Here is a 12,446-nt window from a genome sequence, read left to right as displayed (position 1 = left end):
ACTTTGCCAATAAGGAAATACTGGTTAATCACCGTCTGTTTTTGTTTACAATGTGTACAACTTTATCAAACATTCCAGTCACGTTTACGAAATGCTACACGACTAATGAAATAAATTTTGAATCAAACTTGACATTATTTCACTTAAGATATAAAGTGTCATCGCAACCTGATAACCAGTATGGAGTATCCACAGAAAAAATAATCCATTGAGCGTAATAGACAAAACAGCCATAAAATTATATGAATGGATAACTGATAATCAATGATTACAGTGATTCTTTACTAAAAAATTCCATTCTTTATAAATCGACACTTAATTAAGACGTAACTTAACTCATTAAAGTAACTTCAGAGATCGCATATCAATAACATGCTAGAGGCAACCGCCCCTTCATACATTGCAACATTAACGCTACAAGTTTATCTTATCGTTTTATCACAAAGCAACACTATCGGTTGTATAATAAATTGCTACATGATCTCAAAACCTCCACCTTTTCTGGTAGCTCTTCAAGTGCCGTCCTGAAACCTTCTATCATATCAGCAAACGAGAACTCTCTACTGACGATGCTCTTGAACAGAACCAGACCTGTCTCTAGAGCGCTAGCAGCATCGCCCTTAACAGCATCGTAGAGCTCAACCAGTTCCTTGAGGTTGTCCACGCCGTACTCCTGCAACAGGGACAAGGACATGAAGAACTGCACAATTAAATAAACCCTAAAAAGACATCTTTGCGAATCACATAAGGAACAATATAATATTCTAATGACATTTGCAAGAGATAATCTCTTTTAAATATGTTTTCAGAGACCTGCATCACTTCAGGCTTTCCTCCCACATTAAGCTGACACGCCGCGATATGACTGGAATACTGTTAAAAGCGGCGTTAAACCCAACCCACTCACTCACTTACTCACACTCCTAATAAACTGTAGGGCACCAGACGTCTTGACTACTAATACGACTGGGCGAAGTGGGTGGGTGGGTATGGGGTGGGGTGGGGTGGGGGTGGGGGGTGGGGGTGGTTGGTGGTTGGGGAGAGACAACAATTTTCCGTATCTCAAATGTCACAGACAAACGCCGTTTTCTACAGTGGTTAGTTAAGCTCAGCAGAAGTGCGATTCAACAGGTTGCATTGTGAAGTCACCTGCAGCATGTTCAGGTTGTAAGACGCTCCTCCCTTGAAGCAGATCCTCCCCATAAAGAATTCCAGGTTCGTTCTCATGAAGCCAAGATGGATGCGGGCGAAAGCTTCATCGTGGATGTTTGTTCTCATGTGTCCGCTCAGAGGCTCTGTAACATGCAGTGATCATATGCAATAGCACTGGAAGGAATTGCTCTCTTTTCAAGCTTTGAAGAAACACGAAATAACTGTCAGATACTGTATACAGAATACATAGAGATAATATAAAAAAATGCAGGTCAAATAACTTCCGTTCCACAGAATCCTTTAAATGTAGGAATTTCGAATTGCTTTGGATTGCTTTCACTTTGGTTTTGATTGCTTCAACATTAATTGGGTTTGGTATTCGGCAAATGTTTTCAAATGTCAACCTGACATAATAATCAACGTCAACAATGATGTTTTATAACGTCTACATTGGAATCTGAATTACGTAAATAATGAATATTTATTATATTAGCCGTCTTGTCTTGAACAATCTAGATACGATATAAGGGTATATACATGTATGGCATTGACACTAGCATACCTATTTTGAAGTCTAAAGCGTTGTTAATAATCAGTCCAAAGGACGCTCCAATGGTTGTTGACCCAAGCATCTTCTTCCAGTCTACACTTGGTGAAGCCAGTTTGAATTCGATCCTCTCATCAAAGAGTCCCCTTTTGTGTCGGTCGTGTACCTCAGTGTCCCGCTTGCCATCATAGCGGGGATCCACGTGAAATATGGATCCATTCATAGGACTGTAATGTATCAATGTATTATGTTTTCAACAGCTTTTCAGTTGCGTAAAATCAGTTCAATGTGAAGGAAAAACTCAAAGTAACAGCTGATGCCAACGGACACGGGTAAGGCGCTCGTAAGAGACCATGCCTCATTATCCACAAGTGGATATTAACGTGGCTAAACGATGCAACTGTAAAGTAAATAGCGTGGTATAGGACAACCAGGCGAGTACTGCCAACAAGCTAGGAAGCCAGAGGTACACAGCAATGAGTGAGTAAGACAGTAGAATTTACTGACACTTTTCATGGCGAGTCTAGAACAAGAGTTTTCAGCTACAGAGCTACCCATCGGCCCAGTGAGGTATTGAGGAAGGTACAATTCATACAAGCTGGTACACCATGAGCTGCTAGCTTTGTAGGAAACACATCATGGTGCCACGAAAAAGGATAATGTATGAATTCTTTTAACACGCAAAATCATTCAACATTCACCCTTCTTGTCTGTACATGGGAGCGATTATTGCAGCCTTTGGGTGGGCCTGGTATTGTAGCAGAGCTTCATATCGGACTTTCTCGTCGTCATCGTACAGGGCTGTCTTCAACATCAGATGTGCTGCCTGCAACAGGAGATATATCATTCATACATACATGCTGTCTCTAACATTAGATGTGCTGTCTGCAACAGGGAATATATCATTCACACATGCACAACTGTCTTCAACATCAGATGTGCTGCCTGCAACAGGGGAAATATCATTCATACATGCATAACTGTCTTCAACATCAGATGTGATGCCCATTTCAGGTCGTGCTCAACGTTGCTGAGAGACTTAACCATGCCTGTTTATAATTGTTGCCAAAATAATGTTCAGACTTTGTATCCTGAGTTCGAGCATCAATCAAATAAAACAAATGTTGAAGGAGTAAGATCGTAATTTGGCATAGTCAGACATTATAATTAAAGTTTCTACTTGAGATCTTAAATTAAAGTATGGTCGTGGGGACTTGCAAAATTCAGAGATTTCACTACAGAAAATATTCAGTATTGAAAGTGTACTGTCTTAACTGTGTAAATCATTTGAAGAATTGTTTAAAAGTTGGAAATTATTTTCAGTACCCCTTCGTGTCGGTACTTCCTCATGGCGTGTATCCCAGCTCGCTTCACCCACTGAGAGTTGGTGGTGTTGACATGTGACACAATCATCTCAAATGATTGGTCGAAACCGGCATTACCCAGAGATCCCAGCAAGATAACTCTCCAACGGTCGTCATCAAGGACTTCACGTTCTGTCATGGTGGACCGTTTCTGACGGAACATCCAGGGATCTGGAACAGATGTGTAGATACGTATTCGACAACTGGATTATTGTCACGGTTAGTTTTTTAGGGCTGCAGTCAGTAATATTAAGGCTATGTCAGTCGGTCTGTAAGAACAGTATCAGTCACAGAGAAACCTATGACTGGAATAAGCAAAGGTCAAAATCATCTGGTACGACGAAACACGATCGGCAGAGCCACAGAGCCTTGCCAAAGATCACACGTCAGAAGGCTCTTACAAAAAAAACAGGGTGCTTGGGACCTATTCTGGTATATACAATTTGGAGAGCACATTAAGACGCGTGTTTGCCTGCAGCCCAATATTGTTATATATGGACTTGCCACGAAGCCTTTGGCTTGTAATTGTTAATTTAACAAAGCAATATGTTACTCGTCTGCTGACTCACTTTCATCATCGTGTACAGTTTGGCAATGACTCGTTATAGGTTGACAAATGATATAAAATACCAGATTTCGCTGTGGCAAATTGTACTTTCCTAAGATGTCACACTCTCACGACACGATTACTCGTGGGTTTAAAATGGTAATCATCTCTGATAATCACCTTTTAACAACACGATAGATGTGTTAATTATTCCTCGAAAGTTCAGTGATGATGCATGAGACCATGTTCTTGTCAAAATATGTATTCACGTTAGTATCTGTGGATGTATTCTCAATCAAAACGTAATTCTCACCGTGCAATCCGAGCCAACCCTCCAGCTTCAGGACAATATCAACCGCTTCCTCCTTCCTCCCAGCGTCCAACAGTCGCCTAGCAACCACCCCCAATGCCAGCACCATTCTGTGATATGTTTCTTGTTCCTGTAAAGCTACGGGGGCCTTCTCGCGCTCAAAACACAGGCTCTTCAGTTTCGTGATGATATTCTGCACAAAATGCGAAAAAATACCCGAATAATCGTGGATATAAGTTCAAACAGCATCATTTCAGATCCCTTTGGACTTTCTCCCACGTTAAGTTAACACTCCGTGAAGAAACAGTACAACTGGTCTTAGAAGCCTTGTTCGCTTCTACCAAAGTTAAAAACACTTTGCCGGATCAGCGTTCTTGCGACGAATAACAGTTACGTGATTTGTGGAGACTTCAGACTCGCGTAATATCGAGTATAACAAAAGGAAACATTGCTATAACAATTCTGTCTGCACATTTACACACATATAGTCGAAGCTTCTCTGTTCAATCGTAACAAAAGGACAAGGCATTATAAGGGGAACATGATATTTATGTGTAAGATCACAAATATTTACATTTACATCTATAGGTGATCCTATGTATAACATGATCTTGTAACTATTATACCACATATATTTACACTTTCGTCTTTCAGTGGTTCATCAAGCGAGATAACGTACATCATTTGGTTGTAACTTTTATATCACACATATTTACACTTACGTCTACCGGTGGTCCATCAAATGAGATGATGTTGAACATGGGCTTGTAACTGTTATATCACACATATTTACACTTACGTCTATCGGTGATCCATCGAGTGAGATGATGTGGAACCTCAGCATGTAACTGTTATATCACACATATTTACACTTACATCTATCGGTGGTCCAGCAAGCGAGATGATGTGGAACATTAGCGTGTAACTGTTATATCACACATATTTACAAGTATATCTTTCGGTGGTCCATCGAGGGGATGATGTGGAACATCAGCTTGTAACTGTTATACCACACATATTTACACTTACCTCTATCGGTGGTCCATCAAGTGAGATGATGTGGAACATCAGCTTGTAACTGTTATATCACACATATTTACACGTACGTCTATCGGTGGTCCATCAAGTGAGATGATGTGGAACATCAGCTTGTAACTGTTATATCACACATATTTACACGTACGTCTATCGGTGGTCCATCAAGTGAGATGATGTGGAACATCAGCATGTAACTGTTATATCACACATATTTACACGTACGTCTATCGGTGGTCCATCAAGTGAGATGATGTGGAACATCAGCTTGTAACTGTTATATCACACATATTTACACGTACGTCTATCGGTGGTCCATCAAGTGAGATGATGTGGAACATCAGCATGTAACTGTTATATCACACATATTTACATTTACGTCTATCGGTGGTCCATCAAGTGAGATGATGTGGAACATAAGCTTGTAACTGTTATATCACACATATTTACACTTACGTCTTTCGGTGGTCCATCCAGTGAGATGATGTGGACCATCAGCTTGTAACTGTTATATCACACATATTTACACTTACGTCTTTCGGTGGTCCATCCAGTGAGATGATGTGGAACCTCAGCTTGTAACTGTTATACTGTACATATGTCCACTTACGTCTATCGGTGGTCAATCAAGTGAGATGATGTGGAACATGAGCTAGTAACTGTTATATCACACATATTTACACTTACGTCTATCGGTGGTCAATTAAATGAGATTATGTACAACATGAGATTGTACATGAGATGTATGTGTATCACACACATAGTTACACTTACGTCTCTCGCTGGTCGATCAAGTGAGATGATGTGGAACATGAGTCTCTTCACCAGGGAGGAGTCGGGTCTGGATCTGTTGAGGACAAGGTCTAGCAGGAGCTGCTGGGACAGGTCTGTGGTCAGACTGGCGATAGCATCAAACATATGGTTCTGGTCCTTGAAGGTCTTGGTCAGTCTGAAAGAGATGGAGGGTACTCTTGTAAGCATGGTGGTTTAATAATATTCCAGTGTGCCAGACTATGCATCACTGCAGGGCAAAATAAGTAAGCTACTCGGATAACGATAATTGATCTTCGCTGAGGTCACAATGAAAGGACTATTGCTTTTTCGTACCATAGCAATCAGCTATTTTCTGTAGAACTCGCATCTTAAATAGGGTAACAGGGATATTTACTGGTACCCAAAAGGACCTACACTGTACATCAAGTGCACAAAAAAGTGAATAATGTGGTAGATAATGTCATTCAGCTTTGATAGAGTTTACAAATACTATTTATTTGATATATTTATTAGTAGAAAAATAAATGCACTTTTCGATGGTAAATGATAAACTTTCTGGGCCGTTTTAATACGAAAATAATTTGAAATAATGTACATAACGAAATGTGTATGCATACAGGTACGCAGAAGATTCCTTTCACCATTGCTTTCGTAACTGACGTCACATACAATATTGATCTATATAATGTCATTTCCTTCAAACTGTTTCAATTTGTGTACTTTAAGGGTCTATTCACCTCGGCCTATCCATCAGGTACTTTTCAGCAAGGAGAACCAACGCCTGGTCAGGTAAGTCTTGGAGAACAGATACAATTCCTGTGAAGCATTTGTCCAACTTCTTCGAACCTGAAAAAAAGCACAAACATTTTAAATAATCCAGATTCTTCTTTTATTACCAAAAATAAGATAGCTCTAATCGCAAAAAAACAATGAAGAGTGAGGTGTTGTTTATTTCCAGATAAAATATTGTTCTATCAGGACGTTATTGCTGGAGATTTAAAAAGGCGCTCGAAACTTGATGATGTTGTATATTGGACGACGTTGTTTTTAGAAGGAGTGTCTAGTGAGTTGTTCCCCATAGATGTAGGTGTGCCACGCAGATAAACGCGATGAACAATCGCATCCAAAAGCGGGAGAGATGAGACAATAAAACACTGCAAGAAGAATAGACCACTCGGGGCGGCGCCCCTCATGGTTTATTCTCCCTGCAGTGTTTTATTGTACGATAAACAACTCCCACTCGTCGTTCATTTCTTGAAAAACACCTATGCAAATGGACAGTCGTGGTTACGTGCAATCTGTTACAATTGGATCAACTATATGATTTAGAGGCTTATATTTGCCAATGCCGTATAGCCTTGAATGTTACACGGCAGTGTTGCATTGATTTCACATTGTCAAAACTCCTGGACATATATACACGTAACTGTACCTTTTTCTGGCTCGTTTCGCATGCAAGTGAGGTTCCCCTTCACATATTGCAGGTATTCCTTCACATCGATTGCTGGCTTCTTGCTCTTCACCTGGAATACCAACGTACAAACGTTCAGGATGCTGCGTTGCAGTACGAGTAGGTACAGTTTTAATTCATCGTCCAATACCTTTTTCCTATAAAATACATACGTATGTTTTGTTTACTCGTTTTTGATTGGTTCCTTGTCTATCTGGTCTGTTGACCGATTGACAAAAGCGTTAGCATGATATATACTGAACACAATAATAAGGGAGTATGACTAGCTTGGGGGATATATTTTATGCATTCTTCACTGCAAAAAATTATCCCAAAAATTATTCATGATCCCTGACCTTTTTGGGGTCATAAGATAACTAATTGTCTTTAAGTTTATCGCAACAGAGTTTCTCTGCATATAATGTCTCAAAAGCATTGATTCTTTACATATATATTGCCTCATTCCTTTCTCTAACACTTAAGAAACAAGATCACGTGATGAAGGAAATTGGTTAATCATCTCGGACTTGAAGACTTTTGATTTAATCATACGTTTTTATTTTCAGGAATGTTTGTGTTGTGTGCGAAAAGACATGTTCATGTTCTCCCTAACAGTTTAACACCTGAAAAGATATGTTTGTTGTATCAGATTGACTATAAATGTAAATATGAGTAGGGCACAAATAGCAGAGGATATAAATCGCCAGTTTTGTAAACAGTTGAACAGGCCCATTTCTCACTTGTATCTGTAGAATATCTCAACATACATACGCCTGTCATGATCCGCACTATCGAGTCTGCTTTATGCAGAGACTTCTGTCAGATAGGGAAAGGGTTTTGTCGCTTTATTCACGGAATTGCACTGGATAATTCAAATTAATAAAGTATACAACATTTTGTTAAAGCTAAACTTGTTACCTCTTTGATATGAATGGACGCCCTAGTGATGTCTGTCTTTGGTCTGCTGGGAATACTGACGGCCTTGTGTCTGCTGAGGAACACCAACTTTCCTGTGCCTTTAGCTGACATCTCGGGGTATTCTGGAGACAGTACTCAGTTAGACTTTAATGTGTTACGGTTTCAAAACACTCTTCTTCATAAAACGGAAACGTTAATTTTCTCGAATCGTGATTAAACAGTTCAAGTGCCCCATAAGAGCTTAAAAAACAGAATGGAAAATTTTCAGGTTTGTTTGACACAAATTAGTCAATTCATTGTGAATTTCTTGATAACATGTTATCGGGTTATTCAGTAAAGTATTTTTCATTCGTCAGCATAAGTGTCTGGATCCGCGTATGAATTAACTTGAATGCTTTCATTTAATGGTAAATATAGTATCTTCTAGTTGATTGAATTTGGGCTGAATTCGGCACTGTGTTAGTCTATAAAAAAACTGTCGTGAAAATGTACATCTACCCTGTCAAACTCACTGTTGAAGTACACAGCATTAAGTTGAGTATGCAGTCATCCAAACAGATGGTAAGAACATTTGTAGAAGCGTCTTTAAAATATTTTACTACCGTTGACAGCCGTAAGGGGTCTGTCGTCACTTGAAAATGCTTACCCATTTCCGTGAAGTTGTTGACCGCTTTTACAGGGCGACTGTTTTCATACGGGTTGTATCTAGTTAAATATCAGAAATAAGCATAGTCATAATGGTTAATAATGAGGAATGAACACAGTTATCAACGGTACTAAATAGGTATAGTGGTTGGCTTACTATTACAATCAATTTGGGTGTGGTGCTCCTTATATATCTCAGGGGCATGTCCAAGAACACCACACCCGCCATTGTGGGGTTTACCAAAGTGTCACTATCTCACATTAATCTCAAATCATAGGATATATAACTGAAATACTTTAAAAAGATGGCGTTACACTCACCCCATTAACTAAATCATTAAGACTGAGTATGATGATGGTGTGATTAAAATTGATGTTGAGGAAGAGGATGATGATGATGATGATGAAGACACACAATCAGCCAGAACCCCGTTTCACAAAGCCATTGTAATTTGCGTTCCGCCAGTGTTAACATGTGGACTTAACGATTGCCCTTGCACTAGGATAGAGGGGCATGTCAACGAGCACCACACCCGTGATCATGAGGCTTACCAAACTGATATTTATAATCACATTACTGTCACGTTAATCTAAAATGATATGATATACAACTGAAATACTCTCAAAGTGGCGTTCCACACAACCAACTTACTACATTATTGATAAATGATGGTCATTTAATTAAGATTTATGATTAGCAACGCGTTGTGTACAGTATTTCAGTTATATCACAGCGTCTCAGCTTGATGTTGGCGGAAAGCTAGAATGTATGCAAATACTAGAAGTTTACCACTTTAGTGCAACCCACGAGCACAGTCATGGTGCTGACGGACCCAGATACACAGTCTTGGCGAACCAGGATTCGAACCCACAATCACGTGGCATGACTAAGAGACGCAGCTCTGCATAGCAAACTGTCACCCTGCCCCACCTCCTCATGCAAGGGTGGGGTAAATAAATATGATAACATCAACATCAAACTGTTCTCAAGGGAAATATTTAATATCCTCACCCTTTTGCAGTCTTATGCATGACCTGTAACTTTTCCTCAACCTGAATGGTATGCATAGTCCCAAGGGCAGAGTCGTAATACAACGTCTGAAAACATAGTCATAAATCAACATTATAGCAATTTGATATATAAATATTGATTCCACGTGAGTCTTCCACCCAGGTTCAGTTTCTTGGAAGACATTCCTGATTTAAGCTTATTCTGCCATATCACGCCATGTTGTTTAGTCAGATTAAACACAAACAGGTACTTATTATTTGATTCAGTTATTTTGAGTTCTTGGATCGTATTCCATTAGTGATGAACTCGTCACTCTCAGTGCCTGCATAGTCAAGCGATAACTGTGAATAATTGACTATGATTTGTCAACAGAAATAAAATGAAACAACAACAACAAATTATGCAGAGGGAGTGTCCGCGTTACCTGTATATTCCCCTGCTTAAAACACATCCCTACTAAATTAGCTCTGGGTGGAGCACGTGCACGCTCCTGAAAACTAATTGCACGTTGGAAGAATGGGATGAAGTCACAGGTGTGTTTTATTAGACGCTCGTCCAGTGTGAGCCAGGCTTTAATCTGCCCAAAACAATGTGATGAAAAATGACAAAGATGAGCTACTGAATCTGAATCTGATCCCTCCGGTTTGGAAGGACTTATTGACCTTTCTTATGCATTTTGCATAATAGGAACATAGTCACTGTCCATTATGAAATGTCATTTGAAAGTATATGCATTTGCAGTAGATTTTTAAAATCAATATCACTTTCAAACATTATTTTCGTAATATGTTTCATCGTCAGCGGCAGAAACTACGTCATCTACCTTGGTATACTCTGACGTCGCATGCTTGACGGGGTGTTGGCCAGGGTGCCTTGTCTTTGTGAACACGTGACCTGTGAGAGTCGGCCGCACAGTGTAGGTGGCGTTGTGTGGACCTGGAGTATGAATGTTACAGATACACAAACTCAAATAGCATTACTGAATTCTAAAATCAGGAAATTGTCAGCTAATTAAGAAGAGGACAAATATCAGCCAAACAGCTATACAGTTTCTCGGAAAATGAGACTGTGTAACTGTCCATGTTTGCATGCAATAGCACTTCGATTAAACACATAACCACGATCAAGATAAAAAAAACAATGTTTTCAGACCATTTTGCTTCCATGTGTGATGCTCTGATACTTGCTTCATTTAGATTTTACTGCTTATCGTGATTTGGCCAACAGTGCCACTTCCCTGGCCTCCATCCTTCAAGAACACAACCCTTCCATGACCAACAACCTCTCCTCGACCACCAACATAACTCTGACTACCAAAACATGGCCTGCCCAAAACCGTTTCCCAGATCCTTACCCTCATTTCCAGTCTCTCTCACGTGATAGCCCCAGCCGTCGTCAGTTGCAATGACATGGTTCTGAAAAGACAACCAAGAAACTTAATGTTCGTGTGATTAATACATTGTACCCAGATGCTATGGAGTGAGAGAATGAATGTTGTTTTGCATCCAAATCAGTTCAATCAGGATTGGCTGTAATAGGGTCACCCTAAACCAGTGGACGAAAACATAAGCAACAAACCGTCGGGTTACGATGAATCTTGGATTCAAACGCACGTTCAGAGGATCCTGAAACGGATAAGGGAAGCAACACTCCACCTAGGACCACTTTGATCCCCTGACTTTTTGTAGATAGGCTTATTGTTTGTCATGTCCAAATAATCTGTCTGTTCTCTTGTAGCACTGTCACTTTATAGCACTGACGTTTTGTAGGTAATGAGACTAGAGCGAAATATATGTATCGACAGGATTGGCATGTTTCGCCGTGACATATTTTTTTTTATAAGTAGTTTGTTTCAGAAAAATGCCCAAAATGAAAACATTGTTGGCATTGGTGAAAAAATTGAATAGTTTGTTTGAGGGTGCTTAGTAAATAAATAGTTTGTTGGAAAGAGCTGGGAGAAAATTGTTGTTCCCAAAACAAAAATTCCACCCCATCACTCTCAAATGGATGCTCCCTTATCATTTTCAATTGATATGTACTGCCTGTGAACATTAAACCTGTATTCAGATGAATACTGTATCTATCGTACCCAAAGTAATATACACATACTAACGTCTGTTAATAATCAGGGGATCATAAGACATTGGTCAATTTTTGTTTTTTTCTCCAAGCAGTGTAAGATCAGGCAGAGAATTGACTGCAAATACTGTAATGCTGTAGCATGGGCAGATTGCCTCAATGACATAAATAGAAAACATTGACATACATGTATGAGATAACTGCTCAGTCAGTTAAATGTCTTCAGCTATCAACAGGCACGTGAATGCTTTGTCCCCTTATAATCATGTTCATATTTCGAACAGAATCATATCTGTACTGACTCAGGTAGAGATTCCTGGTTGCAATAGGTTTTTCTTATCTATGCTAGTCGTAAGTTGATCGGGTGGTCAAGAAAGTTGACTGCCCGTTATGGTCACCCGACGCCGTTTTTCGTTTCTCATCTTATCAATAACTAGTTTGCCTGGTCCATACTCGAGTGGGGGGCATGGGTGGCCCAGTCGTCTAAGGCGCCGCTATTCGCTGTGCAGAGTTGCGTCCCTTGGGCACGCCAGAAACCTATGATTGTAGGTTCGAATCACCCATTATATTTCAAGGTTTGTCTGCACCACACCCGTGCTCATGGGTTTCACCG

At 39.8% G+C, this 12,446-nt stretch overlaps 1 protein-coding gene across 2 annotated transcripts in view; it reads right to left on the bottom strand.

Moving 5' to 3' along the window:
• LOC124137708 overlaps positions 1–12,446 on the bottom strand; it is a 139,094-nt gene that overhangs the window by 109,787 nt on the left and 16,861 nt on the right. For both annotated transcript variants that reach the window (XM_048402760.1, XM_048402761.1), the window contains exons 5-18: positions 11,109–11,169; positions 10,578–10,690; positions 9,755–9,840; positions 8,744–8,802; positions 8,098–8,219; positions 7,162–7,252; positions 6,467–6,575; positions 5,730–5,904; positions 3,924–4,113; positions 3,026–3,234; positions 2,401–2,525; positions 1,715–1,926; positions 1,150–1,295; positions 497–673 (exon numbers count right to left, since the gene is read on the bottom strand). In XM_048402760.1, the coding sequence (XP_048258717.1) occupies positions 497–673; positions 1,150–1,295; positions 1,715–1,926; positions 2,401–2,525; positions 3,026–3,234; positions 3,924–4,113; positions 5,730–5,904; positions 6,467–6,575; positions 7,162–7,252; positions 8,098–8,219; positions 8,744–8,802; positions 9,755–9,840; positions 10,578–10,690; positions 11,109–11,169 (1,875 nt within the window). The remainder of the gene's footprint in view (positions 1–496; positions 674–1,149; positions 1,296–1,714; positions 1,927–2,400; positions 2,526–3,025; positions 3,235–3,923; positions 4,114–5,729; positions 5,905–6,466; positions 6,576–7,161; positions 7,253–8,097; positions 8,220–8,743; positions 8,803–9,754; positions 9,841–10,577; positions 10,691–11,108; positions 11,170–12,446) is intronic.

This window comes from Haliotis rufescens, unplaced genomic scaffold (genome assembly GCF_023055435.1).
Source record: "Haliotis rufescens isolate VD_foot unplaced genomic scaffold, xgHalRufe1.0.p SCAF_29, whole genome shotgun sequence".
NCBI classification, from domain to species: Eukaryota; Metazoa; Mollusca; class Gastropoda; order Lepetellida; family Haliotidae; genus Haliotis; species Haliotis rufescens.
The sequence above is the reverse complement of the archived record's forward strand: the minus strand, read 5'-3'. Positions and strand labels throughout refer to the sequence as shown.